Source organism: Eptatretus burgeri, chromosome 10 (genome assembly GCF_056783735.1).
Source record: "Eptatretus burgeri isolate ZD-2024b chromosome 10, Ebu_testis_v1, whole genome shotgun sequence".
NCBI classification, from domain to species: Eukaryota; Metazoa; Chordata; class Myxini; order Myxiniformes; family Myxinidae; genus Eptatretus; species Eptatretus burgeri.
In genome coordinates, this window is record NC_140970.1 from 34,366,270 (window position 1) to 34,388,556 (window position 22,287).

At 43.9% G+C, this 22,287-nt stretch overlaps 1 protein-coding gene across 1 annotated transcript in view; it reads right to left on the reverse strand.

Annotated features, from left to right (window-relative positions):
• Window positions 1–1,151: 1,151 nt before the first annotated feature.
• Window positions 1,152–22,287, reverse strand: part of TMEM52 (transmembrane protein 52) — a 68,652-nt gene continuing 47,516 nt past the window's right edge. Inside the window, exons 5-6 of the mRNA XM_085897835.1 lie at window positions 16,600–16,733; window positions 1,152–3,201 (exon numbers count right to left, since the gene is read on the reverse strand). Coding sequence (XP_085753961.1) covers window positions 3,062–3,201; window positions 16,600–16,733 — 274 coding nt within the window. The 3' untranslated portion in view covers window positions 1,152–3,061. The remainder of the gene's footprint in view (window positions 3,202–16,599; window positions 16,734–22,287) is intronic.

The window sequence follows — 22,287 nt, forward strand, 5'->3', positions numbered from 1 at the left end:
TGCGTTATGTCCAAGGTAGAGACAATTTTTTTTTCTTTAAACTCTTTTGTGGTCTTTTCACTCTGCATTTAAGCATCTGCATGTTGTTGTCAAGGGCTATACTTATCTCTACTTATAAAGGAAGGTCTGTGTGTGAGGGTTATCCTGCTAGTTCACATATAAATTAAGAATAAAAATAATGATTAAACAGATATGTAACTTATACTCTGTATGACTTTTTCATGATATATATATATATATATATATATATATATATATATATATATATATATATATATATATATATATATATATATATATATATATATATATATATAGATTCTGGTATTTATTAGCCTTTCATATTCCTGATGAGCAAATACCACCCGTCGCTTCGCTGATGGGAATACCAAGAGAGGGTGGGGGGGGACAGAGAGGAAGGCAGGGAGAAAGAGAGAGGGGGTAAGGGAGAGAGAGAGAATGGGGAGGGGAAAGACAGAGGGGAGTGGAGAGAAAGGGTGGAAGAGAGAGGAGGGGGGAGAGAAAAGGGGAAAAAAGAGTAGTGGATGGGGAAAGGGAGAGTGAGGAGGGTGAGGGGAGAGAGAGAGAGAGAGAGAGAGAGAGAGAGAGAGAGAGAGAGAGAGAGAGAGAGAGAGAGAGAGAGAGAGGAGAGGAGAGGAGAGGAGAGAGAGGAGAGGAGAGAGAGAGAGAGAGAGAGAGAGAGAGAGAGAGAGAGAGAGAGAGAGACAGTGAGAGAGAGAGAGACAGCGAGAGAGAGAGAGAGAGAGGAGAGCAAGAAGGGGGGTGAGGATAGGGGGAGCTAGGAAAGGAGGGAGCAAGGAAGGGGGAGTGAGGGAGAGAGGGGGTAAGAGGGAGAGAGAGAGAGAGAGAGAGAGAGAGAGAGAGAGAGAGAGAGAGAGAGAGAGAGAGAGAGAGAGAGAGAGAGAGGGGAAGGTAGAGAGAGGGGGAGGGCAGAGAGGAGGGGGTAGTGGAGCAAGGTGGGAGGGGAGTGAGGAAGGGGCAGAACAGGGGAAAGGGGGAGAGCGATTCCTCACCACACGTCGCTATGCACTCTGGGAGGTAGGGGATGTGAGGGGTGGGGGAGGGAATGAGATAAAACTGAGGGAGTAGATGAGCGAACTGTATGCTTTATGTCCACACACACACACACACACACACACACACACACACACACACACACACACACACACACACACACACACACACACACACACACACACACACACACACACACACACACACACACACAGGCACTTCCCTATTTACATCATGGATGTTTCCCGAAAAACATTGTTTAAATCAAAATGATGTCAATCTAACTTCAAAATGCTATTGTCTTTGAAATGTATTAAATGGGGAATGTGTTATTGACAGAAAAAAAAATTGAGTTGAAATTTTTCAGAGTAAATTAATTAAAATATTACTACAATAAAATACAATGTATAGGGGTCTGGTCATCTTCTGTTTTTTTTTTCCCTGTGCGGCACAAGGCTGCGAGTAGCATCACTGACTGAAGGAGTGGCAGTGCTGCTGATGTAACCAACTATAGTTTCTCTACAATGAATGCTCGAGCAGTAATTTGGAATTTAACCAGGATGCCGGAGATAGCTCCCCCACTCTTCGTGAAGGACACCGCGAAGGGATCTTTGATGTCCAGCAACTAATTCCAGCAGATGCGACGCCAAGTTTAATGCCCATCTGAGGGACGGCATACACGTTGATTAATCACACTGCTTGTGAAACACCGGGATGACTGTTTAGAGCTGGGTTGAGATTCAAACCTCGGCAAGACAGCTTACATTTTTCAATTCTCTCTTGAACTCACATTTACCCATTCTAATCCCCGAATATATTTTGCCTTCCAAACTGGGGATTTCCCCATGGAGAACTGAGCCGTGGTCGCCACACTCACTGCTCGCGCTTGGGGAGCTTTCACCAGCTTTAAAATTATTTTTGTTGAACTCAATGAAGTTACACTTTTGGCACAGTCCTTAGTCGTTTCTTCACGTCATATAATTGTCAAAAAAGGATAAAAAGTTGTTTAATGCTTTGGAAATTTCATGTTCTTGTGTAAATATGGAGGTGGGACAGTCTTCTTTAAATTAATATGCTCATACACTTCAATATAAGAATCGGTAATATCTTAACATTTTCAAATTTCACTCCAGATTTTGACTCTTATTTAGTACATGAGATCCGATTCTCAAATCCGAAATCATATTTTGATTATGTACTTTAATTAGTCTGTGAGAGTATCTCTTGTTTCCAAGGCAAGACAGTTTTCGTTGGCCAAATCATAATGGCGGCTCAGACCTCTGTGAGGGGAAGTTGTGCTGACCAACGATAAGCCTTTCATGGATGTAAGCCGTTAATTATCTTCAAAAGGGGTGTTTATATTTACCAAAACAACCAATTTTCATGCATGCACTCTCTTGGAGTTGCCTTAGTGTGTACGCAAAGTTTTGGGATGCTAGGTTTTATGGTTTTGGAGTTATGGAGGGCACACACGCACATTTATTATTATAGAAGAAACACGAGAATATATTGTAATGGTTGTTGTGTGTCAGTTTCAGTGATTGAATGAGTGAGTAAGTCCACGTTGGTTCCAGATCGACAGTAACTTATATACTCTGGCACGGCTCTGCATCAGTAAACGCTCTGTGTTCTATTTTAAGTATTATTTCATCACAATTAATCTCAAAAACATCGAATGTAATTAGACTGTACTGTTTCTCGAGTTCAAACCTCAAGAGAATGGTGCTCAAGACTTGTACATCTTTCTCTTAAGAGCCACTTTTCCTTTTCCTGTTGGTCTCCTTTCTATTGCTCAGGATATGAAGATGAATGCTTGTCTGAACTAAGCACATTTGTTTGTATCTACTGATGGTTAAAAATTGAAGGTACAAAAACATAATAACAGCAACCTATACCTGAGTAACATGATGTCTCAAAAGCAATGCCAAATTTTAATCCATCTTTGATTCATCCAATTTTAGATTTATTGGAATTACAAGTTTGTCACAGTCACTCCAACAAACACAGTGCATGCCTACGAATGACACTATCGATGAACATCGTTGGTCGGGCATGGCATGGTGAGAGCCATGTCATAAGATGGAGGAGGCTCCAAAATGGCTGGATATGGATATGGAGGTGGCACATCTGCTGCTGCTGAGGTATTAGAGGCAGGAACATAATTGGCTGAAATAGAAGAACAAACCAAAAATTTGTTTGGTATCAATACAAATGTTGTCAACATCTAACCATGCATTAAACTACAAATTAGGTCTGCAATGAACACCCACACCCTATCTATAACTTCATTTTTACTTTTGAGGTCAACAAAAGGTTCTCATAAAGTTTCAGACACAGTCCACTTTCAAGTACATCGGTCCTGGTACTGTGAGATACTGGGGATAACTGCAACCCACTGATGAGAACAACCAATTCTAAATATTGTCGAAGTGATGATTTATTCTGGATCGAAAACTCGATGTGAGAAAACAGCAATAGGCCATAAACATGTTACCAATTCACAAGAAAAGATAGAAAAGAACTGAGGCAAATAAAATGAAGAAAAATAATAAGAAAAAAAGAAAGAAGAAATTAAAGAAGAAAAGGGTTTCTCCTGGCTCTCCATGGCTATGGTGAAGTTCTCCGCAGCTGGTTATGTGGCTTGCTGCTATCCCAGGGTGGCTGAGAGATGTGTCGATGGTTGTGCTGCTCGCTCTCTTTGGGTTTCGGGCTGTGTCCTCCCTGTGGCTGACACCTGGTCCCCCAGGCTGACTAATGCTGCATATGTGTGGTTCCCCAGGCTGACTCATAGGGCGTGTGAGCATTGATGCCTTTTAAAGGCAGTTCTCTGCTCCCTCCATCCCTTTCCCACTACATGAGTTTCGTGCATGCATTCCTGCAGCAGCAAAGTAACACAACTGGAGGCACCATTTGTAAAACCTGTGTGAGAGGCTCTAACGAGAACATGCAGTCACACCATGGTGAGGTGCGAAGAAAAGACAATGGGGTGACTTTAGGATCAGACGGATGGAAGATGGGGAGAAGAGACAGACCCGAGGGTGTGGATGACAGGGAACCTACTGTAACAAGACATCAAATTCTGAGGAATGGGAATTGGGGTTTACAACCACTTACCTAACACTCATTATGGTATCCATCCATCCATTGGGACCATACTCTGTGCAGAGTGTTGGTGCTCCCTAAGAAGTCTCTTTGGCTATTGGGAACAATCCTGGATGGGTTGCCACTCCGACACAGGATACCAGCATGCTGGCACTCATTTTGCCGACCTCAGAAGGATGACAGGTCAAGTTAACCCCACCTGGTAGTAATTCAACAGCTGAGCGGGATTTGAACTCAGGACCCTAGGATCCTAAGCCCGCCAACCTAACCATGAAGCCAACACCAGGTATATTATGGTTTGACTGATGAATATAATTAACCCCTCATTAACCCCGAAGTAATTTTCGTAACGACAACATTTTGAAATTCCGACTATGCCTATTACCTATAGTCAAAGGACGTTCCATAAAGCGACGACTGTAAAAAAATGTTTTTTATTAGAAGTCACGGGAAACAAATGGCTGAAAAAAAACAGCCATCAATGACAGCAAAATGCAAGCTGGCCATCTATTTGTTGGAAAACCAATGAAGGGGCAACCTGCCTTGGTCAAATCAAATTAATTTGAGTTGAAAAAGAACAAAAGCTAACCAATTTTCATAATAATGCATAAAGACCTCATCAGGTGAGCAAAATACAGGCGAGTATGTGATCACTCTCCAAATTTTTTTCCTAGGTGAGCAAAAGCGAATGATTAAATTTAAGGGGAAGTAACTCCATATCTATATTATAAAGCAGGAGTTTCTGTCTGTCTGTCCATCCGTCAGACCATGAACTACTCCCTCAGTTTTGTGGATAGCACCGTCAAACCTTCTGTGGAACGTTGTCCTATGGTGTTGGAACGTTGTCCCAGCGGATGTCCTATGGTGGGTGGGAGTTTTCATAAATACCTCGATACAATTATGATTTTGGGCTTCGATCCGTACGAAGCTGCTCCCGATCTGGACGTAACAACAGAATGGCGTTTCTCTTCGTTTACTTTGCAAGTGTTTGTAATATTGTATTTTGTTGTATTAATGGTATGGTATTAATTTGTGATTGGAATGATGCTGTTTGAATGAAAATATAGAGAGATTGAGTTTAAAGCAGATTGAGGATATTATATGAGGGCTTCCACCGATGACGTTCGTGGATTCAGCATTGTAGTTTCACCATTTTTTACCCAAGTCCTTCACGAAGCGGCTGTCCAGCCCTTTCCGTGCATAGCACAGGTACCTCGCTAGTAAACAATAAGACAAATAAGTTTGATCGAATAAATTCAGAGGCGTTTATGTCAACTTACAACGAAAGTAATCATGAACACAGAGTGCTTGACATTAGAGACAAAAATTAAACAAATCAATGCAGAACATTATTGAAATAAAACACTACCGGTCAAAAGTTTTAGAACACCCCCATGTTTCAGGTTTTACTGAAATTTAAGCAATTCAAGTCCAGTGAATAACCTGAAATGGTACAAAGCTAAGCGGTCAACTGCCAGAGGTTAAAAAAAAAATGTTGAGATTACCAAAAACTGAAAAATAATGTAACTTTCAGAGTTGTTAAAAACGGCCCTTTTCATAGTCATGGGTTAGCAACTGCAGCTGTTCTGCAGCAATGGAAGTAAATTAAGCCTTGAAAGTTGATACAAACAATTCTTACAGGTGTCCCAACTTTTGTTGATCAGTTACAAACCCTCTGTCTGTATAAAAGCAGTGTTGGAAGGGACTGTGTTGCAACACCCTCTGAAGCATTATTTGGACAATATTACATTGCACGAAGTAGTATATTGCTATCATAATGGTGAGAAAGAGACAATTAAAAATTACCCCCGTGTGGGGGTGACGGTCATCTCTGTAATACAACAGGTTCTCAATGTTCAGTTCAGGTAACCGCGAAACAGTCCAAACTAACCGTTTAGATTGAAATAGTTCACAGAGATACACTTGGATAATACTACTAATGACATAATTAATAAATATGTATTGTTCATTTAGTACCCGGATTAACACATCAGAATCACCAGTAAGTGCAATACGTGGTTTTCCAGTCCGTCCACTCTCTGGGGACATTTCACTTCTGGTTGTAGAAAAAAAAAACAAAAAAAATAGGCTTAGCTCTCGTAGATTATGATAATCCTGTAGATTATTCTTCACTGATTATAATGCAACTTTCAGAATGAAAATTGGTCGAGTGTATATACATATATATATATATATACATATATATATATACATATATATATATACATATATATATATATATATGTGTATATATATATATATATATGTATATATATATATGTATATATATATATGTATATATATATATATATATGTATATATATATATATATATATATATATATATATATATATATATATATATATATATATATATATATATATATATATATATATATATATATATATATATATATATATATATATATATATATATATATATATATATATATATATATATATATATATATATATATATATATATATATATATATATATATATATATATATATATGTATATATATATATATATATATATATATATATATGTATATATATATATATATATATATATATATATATATATATATATATATATATATATATATATATATATATATATATATATATATGTATATATATATATATATGTATATATATATATATATATATATATATATATATATATATATATATATATATATATATATATATATATATATATATATATATATATATGTATATATATATATATATATATGTATATATATATATATATATATATATATATAGGGAGGAGGTGAGACAGGTGTTGGATGGTGGTAAAGATGGGTGGGATGATTGGGCAACGACAGCAGAAGTTGTGAGGGAGATAGCTAGGAAGGTACTTGGTGTGACATCTGGACAGAGGAAGGAAGATAAGGAGACTTGGTGGTGGAATGAGGAAGTACAGGAAAGTATAAGGAAGAAGGGGTTCGCGAAAAAGAAGTGGGACGCAAATGGGAATGTGCTGACGAGCGAGGAGAGTGTGTTGAGAAGGTGGATGGAGTACTTTGAGGAGCTGATGAATGAAGAAAATGAGAGAGAGAAGGTTGGAAGAGGTGGAGATAGTGAATCAGGAAGTGGGGTGGATCAGTAAGGATGAAGTGAGGACTGCTATGAAGAAGATGAAAAGTGGAAAGGCGGTTGGCCCAGATGGTATACCAGTGGAGGCATGGAAGTGCTTAGGAGAGATGGCAGTGGGGTTGTTAACCAGATTGTTTAATAAAGTCTTGGAAAGTGAGAGGATGCCGGAGGAGTGGAGATTAAGTGTACTGGTTCCGATTTTCAAGAATAAGGGTGATGTGCAGAGCTGTGGAAATTACAGAGGGATAAAGTTGTTAAGCCACACCATGAAGTGTGGGAAAGAGTAGTGGAAGCAAGGTTGAGAGGAGAGGTGACGATCTGTGAGCAGCAATATGGGTTTATGCCAGGAAAGAGCACCACTGATGCGATGTTTGCTTTGAGAATGTTGATGGAGAAGTATAGGGAAGGCCAGAAGGAGTTACATTGTGTGTTTGTGGATTTAGAGAAAGCTTATGATAGGGTGCCAAGAGAGGAGTTGTGGTATTGTATGAGGAAGTCGGGAGTGGTGGAGAAGTATGTGAGGATCGTGCAGGATATGTATAAGGACAGTGTGACAGCGGTGAGGTGTGTGGTAGGAATGACGGACCGGTTTAAGGTAAAAGTGGGATTGCACCAAGGATCGACTCTGAGCCCTTTCCTATTTGCAATGGTGATGGACAGGTTGACGGACGAGATCAGACTGGAGTCCCCATGGACTATGATGTTCGCGGATGACATCATGATCTGTAGGGAGAGTAGGGAGCAGGCTGAATCGAGCCTTGAGAGGTGGAGGTACGCACTGGAGAGAAGGGGAAGGATAGTCAGTAGGAGTAAGATGGAGTACATGTGCGTAAATGAGAGGGAGGGTGGTGGTATGGTGCGGTGGCAAGGAGTTGAGGTGGGGAAGGTGGATTGGTTTAAATACTTGGGATCAACTGTCCAAAGTAACGGAGAGTGTGGGAGAGAAGTGAAAAAGAGAGTGCAGGCAGGATGGAGTGGGTGGAGAAGAGTTGCAGGAGTGATTTGTGACAGAAGGGTAGCTGCAAGAGTGAAGGGGAAAGTATATAAGACGGTAGTGAGACTAGCTATGTTGTATGGTTTGGAGGCGGTGGCACTAACAAAAAGACAGGAAGCGGAGCTGGAGGTGGCAGAGTTAAAGATGCCTGCGATTCTCGTTGGGAGTGACGAGGATGGACAGGATAAGGAATGAGTATATTAGAGGGACAGCGCAGGTAGGACGGTTTGGAGACAAAGTGAGAGAGGCGAGATTGAGATGGTTTGGACATGTGCTCAGGAGGGAAGCGGAGTATATCGGGAGAAGGATGTTGAAGATGGAGCCGCCAGGCAGGAGGAGAAGAGGAAGGCCAACGGAGAGGTTCATGGATACGGTGAGGGCGGACATGCGGGTGGTTGGAGTGTCAATGGAAGATGTGGAGGATAGAGCGAAATGGAGACGGTGATCCGCTGTGGCGACCCCTAACGGGAGTGAGCCGAAAGGAGAAGAAGAAGAAGCAGATATATATATATATATATATATATATATATATATATATATATATATATATATATATATATATATATATATATATATATATATATACATATACATATATATATATATATATATACATATATATATATATATATATATATATATACATATACATATATATATATATATACATATATATATATATATATATATATATATATATATATATATATATATATATATATATATATATATATATATATATATATATATATATATATATATATATATATATATATATATATATATATATATATATATATATATATATGTACATATATTGTTGCGGTTGTGGAAATTCACAGAACACCATTCAGGTTCCCCGAAGATCAGTTATGTCGATAAGTGTATGTCCAGATTAGATTTCCTCACCGATGTCTAACGGGATTTATTCGTGTGCCGGGCTGTGAACCTCTGAGGTAGTGTTATTCATTCCTATCATTATTTTAAACAACATCTCCTCACCACCGTCGCCACAACTGCCAACAGCTCCTCACCACCTTCGCCACAACCGCCAACATCTCCTTGCTATCATCTCCACAAACACTGCCGTCTTTTCCCCAACAAACAACCTCAACCAACGAACAATGTCTCCTCACCTTCATCTCCATAAACGCCGCCATCTTTCTGCCAGCAACAGCATCCACAAACGAACGGCATCTCCGCCGACAAACGCGAGGACTCCCTCGTTGGAGCGAAAGCCGGTGATTTCTACCACGTCCGCGTTTGACGGCAAGATCGGATCAGAATGACAAAAGGGGCAGAGCCAGCGGGGGTGAAGGGTCAGAGGTGAAAGACCAAACACCACCCCCCGAACCAATAAAAGGCCGGGCTGAAATCCCGGGAGTTGGGTTCGTTCGGAGTGGAGGTTGGAGAGAAGTTGAGTGGAGGTCGGGGTTGGGTTGAGTCGGCAGTTTGGAGCCTGGAGTCCAGCCAAGCCTGCAGTGCCGTGCAGAATTGTGGGTCGGTGGAGGAAGCCGGAGAGAAGTCGCCAGCCAGCCACATCACGGTCCAAGGTGATCAGGCCCCGGGATGGTCCGAACGACGCCGAGGAGTGAGCGGGCTCTTAAGGGAGCATCAACTCTAAAAGAGCAAGGCCCGTTCGCTCCTCTGAGGCATCGTCGGCCGGACCTGATTGACCAGGCCGCACGGCAAGGCTTGTCTTGTCCCCTATCCCCATTCATTGCATTGCTTACATGTAAAAATAAATGTCCCCATTGTTGAAATGTCACCTGCTCGTTGCATCCTTTCCTGCCATAATCGCGTTCGGAATAAATAGCTGGCTGATTAAAAGCCGATAAAATGTACATCTGGTCCGACAGGGCTTGGCGATACTAAACCGCTCGGCAATCGCAAACGGAGCGAGCTGCTTAAAGCGGCTCGTGTCCGTACGGGTCTGGTTGAGGTGTAAATCCCCGGCATTTCTGTCTGCGCGAATAATTAGGTAAATCGACAATTCAGCGATCAACCCTGTCACGCGTGGACAGAAGAGTTGGCTGATTTATGGTGTGGCTAAAAACACACCCATAACTTGATTTCGGCGTTGATCCGAAAGCTGCGACTGGATTGCCACAGTCGGTGGGCGCGCGGCCGCAATTAGCTAAAAGCAGTCGTCCGCACGCTGGAGTGGTGAGAATCCACAACACTGTCAGGAAGTGGGATACAGATTGATCCCTCCTCCAAACTAAATTAATGGGAACCGGATCAAGGGTGTGTAGAGCGACCCTCCGTTCCCATCAAATTACGAGCGTGGAAATTTTTTATTACCAATACGCAAAATGGCAGCTCAAGGCGATCGGGGGCAGGGAGAAATATTTTTTAATGTAGAATCCATGGCCCGGGACGGTTCTTTTTATCATTATAACCCCACCACTAATTGTGGTCAGTGGGAGCGGCCTGAGCATGAACTTTGCCGGCAATCAAACTCGGAGATGCAAAATGGCGGCGCGGCCACACCTCAGCGCGGCACGAGGCGTGAGCGGGTTGCTATTAATCGCGCAACGAGCCGCACGGCACGGGGGAAGTGCTCCCGCCCACCGGTTCAAGCTACGAATGGCAATTTGGAAGCGATGAGGGGCGACATGGATGTGAACATGCAGGCATTCAGGAGCGATATGCGAACACTGCGGGGCGAAACGCAGAACATGGGGCTGATTCTTCATGTAGGGCAAGAGGCATTAAAGAAGGAATTGGAGGAAGCAAAAGGCAAAATGGCGAAGGAGATCGGCACGATACGAGAGGAGGTGAACGAATTGAAAGGGAGTGTAAAAGGAGTGTGGTCCGCGATGGAGGTGGGCAAGAAGGACGTGACAAGCGAAATAATGACGGTCGGACAGGGGGTGAAAGAAATTAAAAAAGAAAGACAAGAACAACTGAAAAAAGAAAGCAAGGTTGAAGTACGCGGAGATGGTGAAGGAACAACGAATGAAACAGGAAAAAGGAGATCGGCCAATTGAAGGAAACTATGAGATTGGAGAAGGAAAAACATGAGAAACAGTGGGAGAGAAAACAAAAACGATATGAATTTGAATTTAACCAACTCAAGGAGAGAGCAAAGTTGGAGTCGACAGAGACGGAAAAGCTCCGGAAAGATAACGAAGAACTAAGGGGGCTCAGAGAGGAAGAACGACTCAAATGGGAAGAAAAATGGAGCCAGGAAGAAACTGAGGTAATGAATGAGGTGACGGAATTAACAGAGACACAAAGGGAGACGCAGGAATTAAAAGAAATAACAGAGACACGGGAGATAGAGGGTGAATTAAATGAAACTGAAGACGAACACACACACATGGAGTTAGCGAGGGACAATGAGGGTGAGCTAGCGGAATGTGTCGTGGCCCGGTGCAAGCAGCAGGATAGCTTCCTTCAGGAACGGAGGGAGACGCTATGCTCCCTTGAAGCGGATCGCGACCAGGTGGGTCCGGTCGCTCCGTGCGAGTTAGGGGGAGTGAGTGCTGTGAACGGGTACACGCAGAGCTTGGGGGGTATGGAGGCCCCAGGAGCGCTTGTGGTAGCGCAAATCCCCAGTGTGATTGTCCCGGTGTGTGTTTACGAGAGTGGCGAAATGCGTGTTGAAACGCGCGCATAGCGTGTGTGAAAGGCCGTGTGTGAGAGGAACCGTGTGTGTGAGATCGCGGTATGAGAGGGAGATGGCGGTTGGTATGCGAGAACACGCAACCGCGTGTCCGAGTGTCATGGTAAGGTGTGTGAGCATCATGGCACGCGGGAATGTGTGCGTGAAATTGCGACGAAGACGGCGCCAGGCGAGGGACAAGGGCCGAGTAGCAGCCGTAGCTGTTTCGAGGACCGTGCCGGATTCGCATGGCAGCGCGCGCGGGGTCCGTGCTGTGCTTCGCACGAGGCCGCCACCTGCGCGAGTGAAATCCGGTCCGGAAACGCACGCGGTGGATACAAGTCAATCCTGTGGACGGACAGAAGCTAGGCTGGAATAGTGAATTTAGATCGGACGGGTTCTCCAGGCGAGCGTGTGTGTAAAGCTCCATGTAGCCTGCGCCACGCGTTCTGTTCGCAGAGCGCGCAAAGCGGCTTCCCCGATGCGTTACGCGTGCCCCGGCTTATGCAAGAAATCGCGCTGTTCCGGGGTCCGAGTGACGTCATCGGGGATTCCGCGGTGCGGGTTACGGATGAGCAGAGCACATGTGCTCGCGTGGGGAACCCCTCGAAAAGCGAGGCTTGCTTAGGATGCGCAGTGACGTCGTGGCTGCACGTATGGTTGGAATCTGGCAGGAGGGGAATCCCTGCCAGATGTTACCGTCCAAGAGGAAGGGACGCGAAACGCGAACAGCTGCCATGACGTCACGGAAAGGGAGCGCAGGCTGGGAATTGCCGCGCTGGTGTGCAAAGGAAAAAAAAAGAGAAAAGCAAGCCTCGCCACTTCGAGTAGACAGGATTCCCTGGGCAAGGGGTGGGAGACCCCCTTGCTTAGGGCACAGGAAGCACTAGCTAGCGGGAAGGGTTAGTTTAGTTAGACCGGCTTCCTGGGGACATAGGTTGTTCCTCATGGAGCCCGTGGAATGATTAGTTAGTGGGAATTTCAGTTTAGATTTAGAATATGGAAAAAGGGATTTTGGAGACACAGACAGACTGGAAGTGTGGAGTGAGGACGTAGCTTAGCTACGGAGATTAAAAGAAACGTGCATGAGAATAAGGGATGACGAGGGAACACGAGTTAGATGAGGGAGTCCAGTGAAGAAGAATGGCAGTGTTCAGCGATGTGATGCGCGTTGAGTAAGGAAACATGTTGAGTGAGTGAGGGCCAGCGGGCCTGAGTGTATGGAGCGAATGTGGTATGCATGGTGCGATGAGTGATTGGGGGGAGGAGTGATTCCCACCCAAGGGACCCCGGGGTCAGAGTAAAGTCAGATAGTGGGTAAGTCAAACAAAGGGAGTGGGTATGGACAGAGACAGGCAAAGGCGATAGGTTGGGAGGGAGACGGTAGGGTAGGTCCGAGCCCGCCTTCAGACAGGCCGGCACCACCGCACTCCCTCCATAAACCTCATGGAACGAGACAAGAGACCGGCCAGCTTCGTATGCCAGCCTGTTTGTGCTACAGCGTCCTGTTCCGACCTTGCCATGCCTTGTCTGCCTGCCTCTGCCTTGACTCCATGCCTGCTAGCCCTTGTTTGCATTTGCCCCAGTGTCCATCGAAGACCATGTACACCAGGTCCAGTGTGTTTTGCAAAGACTGCCCAACAGGCAGCTACACCATGGGACTGCATTGAGCAGCCCATGCAGCGTGTTTTGCATCCATCCATCCGCTCATTCTTGTGCTTGCTTGCGTCAGTGCCCATCCAGTGTTTTGCAGGGACTGCCCTGCAGGCAGCCGCACACGGGGACTGCATTGGTGCAGCCCATGCACCGTTTGTGTTCACTGCTCAATTGCGCTCATTTCAAGGGGGAAGCATGGGACTGCATTGGGCAGCCGGCTACCTTCTTTGTTCATACCTGCATTTGTTACATGAGCCAGAGACTGCATTTGGGCAGCCTGGCTCCCTGCTTCAAAAATGGCCTGTGGGATGGCATATGGCATGCTGGGTTGGGGTGAGTTGCCTCCAGCAGCTGAAGACATGAAAAAGGTTCTGTGACAGACAATGGGGCCTTTTGAACAGGCCCCGAAGACATCTGACCTTCAGCTGTGGAGCGCTCACCCTAAAATACTGAATAACATTTGCCATGCCCTTTTTCCCCCACAGAGTCCATCAGTCCTGGGCAATGGTTTAGTGTAAAATTTATAAGTTAAGGTAAAAATTGGAAATGAGTTTTGCTCCCCCGGCATGTTTGTCGTAGTGCCGGCAATTGTAGTTAAGTCGTCTGTACGAGTGAGTTTGTTTAGTTAGTTACACAGCCCGTAGGTTATTTACTTTTGGGACACGGATATACCAAATGTTGCACTCAGGGATCCGAAGGTAAATCGTACTAGGGGAGAACTTACATATGAAAGCACACAAAAATTTGATGACTCAGGACGAGTCTGTAAAAAGGGGAGGGGGTAGTGTTACGGTTGTGGAAATTCACAGAACACCATTCAGGTTCCCCTAAGATCAGTTATTTCAATAAGTGTGTGTCCAGGTTAGATTTCCCCTCCGATGTATAACGGAAATTATTTGTGTGCCGGGCTGTGAATCTTGAGGTAGTGTTATTCTTTTCTATCTCTATTTTAAACAAACATCTCCTCACCACCTTCTCCACAACTGCCAGTACCTCCACAACACTGCCATCTTTTCACCAGCAACAACCTCCCCAACAAAAACATCTCTACAACCACACCACCTCCACCAAAATGCCAACAAACTCCACAACCACGCCATCTCCACCACAACGCCACAAGGTTTACAACCACGGCATCTCTACAAACAAAAAGAACAACTCAACAACTCCCGCCTCGATATTCTGGGACGAAAACAGGATTGACGGTTGGGGCAGGTCCCTCAGAACGGGTAAACAAAAGTGACAGTTACACAAAGTATGCTCCAAAGAAAAACAACTCCATCACTCCTAGGATTTTTTCCCTCGCGCGCCGAGAAGGGAGGGGCGGACGCCCCAGACCCAATAAAAGGGCCGCGTTGGAACGTAGAGAGAGAGAGAGAGAGAGAGAGAGAGAGAGAGAGAGAGAGAGAGAGAGAGAGAGAGAGAGAGAGAGAGAGAGAGAGAGAGAGAGAGAGAGAGAGAGAGAGAGAGAGAGAGAGAGAGAGAGAGAGAGAGAGAGAGAGAGAGAGAGAGAGAGAGAGAGAGAGAGAGAGAGAGATGGTCGGTGGAGGCAGTCAAGTTGGTGAGTCCAAACGGTGGTTGTTGATCGGAGGAGTGGAGTTCAGTTGTCATCGGAGCCAGCCAAGTCACCAAGTTTTTGGTCGTTGTTGGCCGTTGGAGTCAGCAGCGAAGTCGCCAGCCGGAGAGAAGTCGCCAGCAAGCTACGTGACGGTCCGAGCGACGCTGAGGAGTGAGCGGGCTCTTAAAGAGCATCAACTCTAAAAGAGCAAGGCCCGTTCGCTCCTCTGAAGCGTCGTCGGCCAGGCCCTATCGACCAGGCCGCGCTGCTAGGCCCTGGACCAACCAAGCCGCCTTTACAACGGCTGCTGCTTTGACACATAAGACATACGGAGGGTCGCCGATAAAAAGACCTATCGAGTCGCCTCAAGGGCGACAAAGGTAACCTGCATGGCCTTGCGGAGCTCCTTCGGTCATCCCAGCTCCGAGGAACATTATAGGCTTATGAGCCCAGTTCTATCTTTCTTTTCTGGGGTTTTTGCATGAAAGTCTGTGGCGCCTTGTCCGTAAGTAGAATTGTTGCAAGTGCATGTACGTAATAAATAGATATCGGCTGTAGGTTTTTACTCGTGTCTTGTCCCTTATCCCCATTCATTGCATCGCTTATGTGTAAAATTAAATGTCCCCATTGTTGAAATGTCACCTGCTCGTTGCGTCCTTTCCTGCCATTGACTGCCATAATTACGTTCAGAATAAGTAGCTGGCTGATTAATAGCCGATAAAACGTACATCTGGTCCAACGGGGCTTGGCGATATAAAACCGCTCGGCAATCGCAAACGGAACGAGCTGCTTAAAGTGGGTCGTTTTCGTGCAGGCTCCGTTGAGGTGTAAATCCCTGGCATTTCTGTCTGCGCGAATAATTAGGTATATCGACAATTCGGTGATTGACCCTGTAGCGCGGACAGAAGAGTTGGCTGGCTTATGGTGTGGTTAACAACACCCGTAGCTGGGTTTCGGCGTTGATCCGAAAAGCTGTGACTAGATTGCTCGTTCGGTGGACGCGCGCGGCCGCAATTTAGCTTAAGGTGGTCGCCCGCACGCCGAACGGGTGAAAATCCACAACAATATATACATATACATACATATTGAGCACTGTCTCCAAAATACCAAAATGAAGAAAAAGAATCGGTGCCAATTATATCATAATTAAAATGAAGAAAAAAATAAATAAATTATTGTAACCTCCTTATTCCATAACCACAACACACCCAAGTTGGGACAACTGCTCCACCATCCATGGCCTCGCAGGGTTACAACCTTGTATCACTTGTAATAAGTGTACAAGCTCCTTCATGAACAATGAAATCGTTTAAAAAATATATATATTGTTATTCTATTAGTCTTCTCAAAACAATATTCTGAAAGAGTCGACTGCACTATAATATCATAATACAAGACACCCTTTCGTCTATAAATTATTTTTAAAGATCTGATTGAGGAGTATGCAATTCTAATTTAGTGAAAGGAAAGACTTCAGCATAATCAATGTTGAATGGACTGAAGGAGTCGAGTCACTCACCATCTATAATATCAATGACAGTGATGGTGCAGGGGTTCGGCTGAATGGCAGGCCTTGTGCGGAAGCAGCAGTATCTTGCCCCAAGTAGTGTCAAACCCGCAAAGAGCATGAGCAAAGCTACCCCAACACTTAGCCTGTGATATACGGGAAGGGCAATCAGTAAAATCACATGAGTACCCCACGTGTTCTTCTTCACATGGTAATTTTTTTGCAAATAGGTCTCACTTTAGTGTCCATCAACCCTCCTCCCATTCCTACAGCATGATCAACAAAAATTCCTTCCACCCATCTCATGATCAAAATCTCAGAATTGTAAAATTCATTGTGAAGCTTAGTACAGGGATTATTCAAGGCAAACTACAAGACAAGACAAGTCCAAGCTCCAAGGTTCTCTCTCACGATGCTTTTCCTCCTTTTCTCTTCCTCCTTTCTCATTCCTTCCTTCCTCCCCCTCCAGTCACTCCTCCTCGCTCATCACCAAGCGGGTTCTTCTTGCCCCTTTCTCTTGCTGCCATACCGATAGTAGCCAGTGGGAAAATTAGGAGGCATGCGCAAACTCTTGACTGGTGCACGTGCATCCCCCCATGTTGAGGGTAGTGCACTTTCACAACTCCAACGTCTGGGTCTTACTTACTAATTGTCCTGTATGGACCATGCCAGGGTCTCGGGAGTTTCTTCTGTCATGCACATTATTATTGTGGGAACCGAAGAAACACCCAATCCCCCAGTCTGCAGTCAAGCTTGGTTGCTCCTCGATCGTATTGCTGCTTGTGCTTCGTTTGAGCCTTCTGGGTGCTCTTGGCTGCCAGCTGTCTGTCTTCCTTTATCTGGACCATTGCACTCTTAGCCAGCAGAAGACACAATGACTGAACAACATTTACTGAAATCAAGATTTACTGAAATCTTTGGTATGGTTAGTTGAATGTGGCTGATTACTTGCTCCCTCAACTTCACCAGATGGCCCCGGTGCAGACTTTGGCTGCTTGCACCCTCCCCTCCATACTTCAACTGAAGAGTGATAGGAAAGAATCCCCAATTGTCAACACACTCCTTCAGACAATTGCAGCTGCTCGTGTGAATCAGTCTTAATGTATATTGGGGCACGCATCGTTTTGCCACCAAAGGTGATGTTGAGGTCTGTAGTCCATCCAATGCCAAGGAATGCTGATCATAGTTGCGAGATATTTTATCTGGCTTTTTCAAATCTCTTTTCTTGAGTCTTGCCACTAAGGCTATCTTGCGGAAGAGGGTACCACCTATAATGGTTATATCTACGCCACTATCAACAATGCCATAGGAAAGGGACCCCTTGATTTCTCTACCCTCGCACACTTTCCGCCCTTTCCACCCATCATGCCTGTGCCACATCAACATCACACTAATTTATCAACACAAGATCAAAACAAGAAAATGCAAAATGTTTTTTCTTTGTTAACGAAGTGTTTTTTGTATTTTTTTTTTGTACTTTTTGAAAAAAAATTCAAATTTTTAATTTCAATTTATTTCTGCCAGGGGAAGGGGCATGGGCTTGGGTAAAAAACACACATCATCAACCACGCAACACCCCTTGATGAGACCCCCACCAACAGCACTCCATACACATGCACACAATCACCCACCTAGATACTCTCAGCTATTGGCAATTCTCCTGACTGTTCTTGTGTGAACGTTGAAGCAAAATACTTGTTTAATAAGCCTGACATCTCACTTTCCTCACTGGGCCCACACTTGTCCTAACGACCTAACCTGTTCTTTTCCCCTGATATACCTAAAGAATACCCTATGATTATGCTTAATATTCTTAGCCATGTCCTTCTCACACTCTCTTTTGGCTTGCTGACTTATTTTCTTTAACTTGCCTCCGTTTACTTCGAGTGTTAGAAATCTAACTCCAATCCTGTTATTTTTTCCAAACTAGAAGGGCACTCAGGAGAGCGCATACCTCCGGCCCGTAATGCATGATCCACAAGAACATATTGGGCCCAATACATTTTTGAACAACAAAGAGCAATCAGAGATTGCAGACCCTTGCCATGACTTCTTCTGAGTGATGTATTTTTATAGGTTTTAGGGTAAATCCAATATGGCTGCCAACCATGAGACCTTTGATATCATATGTGTGAACCTTTTGTTCCTCATGGACAGGTGGTCATACGTGTAAAGTTTTGTCTCGATCTGTTCAGCCACTTCAGAGAAGAGGATTTTTGAAGGTTTTTTTTTTTAACAATAAAGCTGCCGAATCACGTGACTGATGATGTAATGAATTTTTTTTCTGTGAACGATTTTACTCGAGATGACTCAAAAAATGTTCATACTGATTGGATGTGGCGTTCTTCACATGCAATTATGACATCATAACGAGCGTACTTATGACGTCATTTTAAAAAAAAATCAAACTCATTCAACATCAGGAGTACTTGCGATGTGCCAAGTTTCAATTTTTTTCTCGGTGCGGTTTCAGACATACGGAGATCCAAAGTTTTTCTGTTTTTCCAACATGAATGCCACACCACATGACAGATGACGTCATAATTGTCCTTAAACATTCCACATGAGTAGTCGCACCGATGGCACAACTGTTCACCTCCTTAAGACAGTCTTCACCTCCTCAAGACAACCACAGACGACAAAATATTGGAATTTATTACTCGTCCAGGCATTTTCGAGAACAAATTGTCAAACAGGCTTTTCCGAAGGATTCGAATGTGCTGAATTCATTTCCGGAATATGATGCGCAGAATTCGGTCTTCGTTTCCCATGACAACCAGAAAACAAACATCGCCGTCATGAGGACGAAAATCAACGGTTTCTTCATAAATAACTCGTATTTTAAGAAAAGTCAAACTGTAAGAACTCAAGAAAACAAACTTTTTGATGAAAAAAAAAAAAGAACATCACAGCAATATAATTAATAGTTCATATTTAGTCACGATAGTCAGATACAATGTAAAAAAATTTTATCTAAAGAGCACCGAAATGTAACACCAGTGGAAACCCCACGACCATCACCACAATTCACGTACGGGTGTTTGTGTGTTTGTCGAGCTACTACTCCTGCAGTTTTGCTACCGAGGATCAGTATACCCACAATTAATGTATTTGGGTGTTTTTGTCTTTGCGAATGGTCTTGGGGGTGGGAGGAAGGGACAGTTTGGATGCAAATTCTCTATGTAAATGTGCATCACGTACCGCCCCCTCCAGGTGGGAGAGGGTATTACAAGTCTTCACCATTTACAGTGCAGTGTTCCTGTCCCCACATTTTCCAATGCAGTGAGGTGTTTTGAATGAGAAGCAGTAGGTATGTTTTGCTTCATGCACATAACCTGGGTTATATATTTTTCCGACACAGAGCTGTCAGTTGCCTATACACCACCCAAATATAGTTATGCATCAGAAGAACGTGCTGCATGGTTGTTAGTGGGGCAGATAACAGCAATTTTTGAGAGGAATCGTGCAAATGATGATACAAGCATCAAATTTGGCACATTTGTTCTCCAGGGGATTCCAATCAAATCTGCCTGATTGGCCATTTGAAAATCCAAATTTTGAAAAATTTGAAGAAAAAAAAAAATTCAAAAAAGTCAAGATCACGAATCAATGTTGGATGCTGGCTGAGATTGGTGAATGTTTCAGAAACATCATCAAAGACGTTCCAAGTCTGCCATGCAGTTTTCTTCCCTTTACCGCGGAAGGCAGACACGACGTCACATCCAGTGAACGCATGGAAGTATGGGATCCTTCGAGCTTTCTCAAAACCTATTGCAGAAACTACCTCATGGACTGGAATCCATTGTGCCTTGGCTCCTTGGCCAAAGGCAATCCACATGTTCTCAAGACCTAGTTCCTGTAAGGATGGCAGTACAGATATTGCTATGACTAGTACGTCCGTGTCATTAGCCTAATGATAATGGACTTGTTACCATCCGTCGTTGCATCCCTGGCGTGTACAAATATTCGAGTGTCAGCTTCTTCATGACAACATGGAGACACAGCATCCAGTGACTTCCTTATGTTGCTAATGGCATCTTCTCCTTTTGTGACAATGACTGTGCTTGTCGTCTGTGCTTCACACATCTTTTCCGCAAGGAAGTGAAACAGCTCAGTCTTGTTGCTGTCATCTCGAAGAAAGCTTTTCCAGTTACTTGGGGTCTTACTGGTTCCTGTCACTCTTCTTCTGATTCCTTGCCCCCTTTTCGACCTCGGACTTCAGACTTGACTTCTTGTACACATCAAACACTCTCGTACCTGGCACCATAGGATTCCACCTTTGGGATGATGTCTTCTTTAGCATAGTCATCAAATACCTTTGAAGTGCGTGGAGGTAGGGCATTGATAAGTGCTGATCCATCAATGATGACTGCATCTCCCCTTGGTTCTCTGTCTGGGATGTTCACCTGTGCTTCAAGAATTTCAGCCAGCTGTGACTTCAAATTTTTTTGAAGTTTTTTTTTTTCTTCAAATTTTTCAAAATTTGGATTTTCAAATGGCCAATCGGGCAGATTTGATCACAAAGGCCTGCAGAACAGAAATGCCAAATTTGATGCTTGTATCATCATTTGCATGGTTTTTCTACTATCTTCTACACTATGTGACAAGATCGCCCATCAGGCAGGTACTCTGTTGGTATATATAAAAATGAAAAGCACGGTCCGTCCACGAAGTCCAGAAGCTGTGACGCCGTCCGTCAGTCCATGAAGACAATATGCCTATTAATTACATCCTGTTTGAACATTTATTGCAGACAACACGAACGTCTATAAATTACATACTATTGGAAAGTTCCTTTCACAGTGAAAACTGTTTGACTCTTTGTCTATTAATTACTTGAACGTCAGTTGCACCGACTTCACACACATATGTCTATTAATTATGCACTATTGGGATGTACATTTCAATGCTTTAGACTGATGAGACCCCTTCGACCGTTGAAGACCCTTAAGACTCCGAGGACCCAAAGACCCCAATGATCCAAAAGACCCTAAGAACAAAAAAGACTCAAAACACCCCAAAGATGCACGGACCAAGCGGAAGTTTTTTTTTTGTATATGCGGGTTTCAGAAGGTGGAACAAATTCTCCCAGGACTCAAAGTTTCTGCCGTCGTGTGTGTGTGTGTCTGTGTCTGTGTGTCTCTGTGTGTCTGTGTGTGTGTCTGTGTGTGTGTCTGTGTGTGTGTCTGTGTGTGTGTCTGTGTCTGTGTGTGTGTCTGTGTGTGTGTCTGTGTGTGTGTCTGTGTGTGTGTCTGTGTGTGTGTCTGTGTGTCTGTGTGTGTCTGTGTGTGTCTGTGTGTGTGTGTGTGTGTGTGTGTGTGTGTGTGTGTGTGTGTGTGTGTGTGTGTGTGTGTGTGTGTGTGTGTGTGTGTGTGTGTGTGTGTGTGTGTGTGTGTGTGTGTGTCATTGATTGGTATCTCCATATGCGAGTTCCAGAACGTGGAATGGAGTCCTCCCACGGTGGGCTCAAAGTATCCACCTTCATTTTGGTAAGGGGTCACGATTCATGGACCAAGCTGTGAAGTTTTCTGTTTTCAAAGTTTTGTGCTGAGGGACATTCCAACTGTAGTTTGCTTGTAGTGATATTCCCAGGGATAGTTTTTAATATCTCTGTGAGGTTCTTCTTCATCATTCTCATGAGGTTTTTCATCATCACTGCTATAACTTTGGCATTCTTCAGCTTCCAGGATATTTTCACTT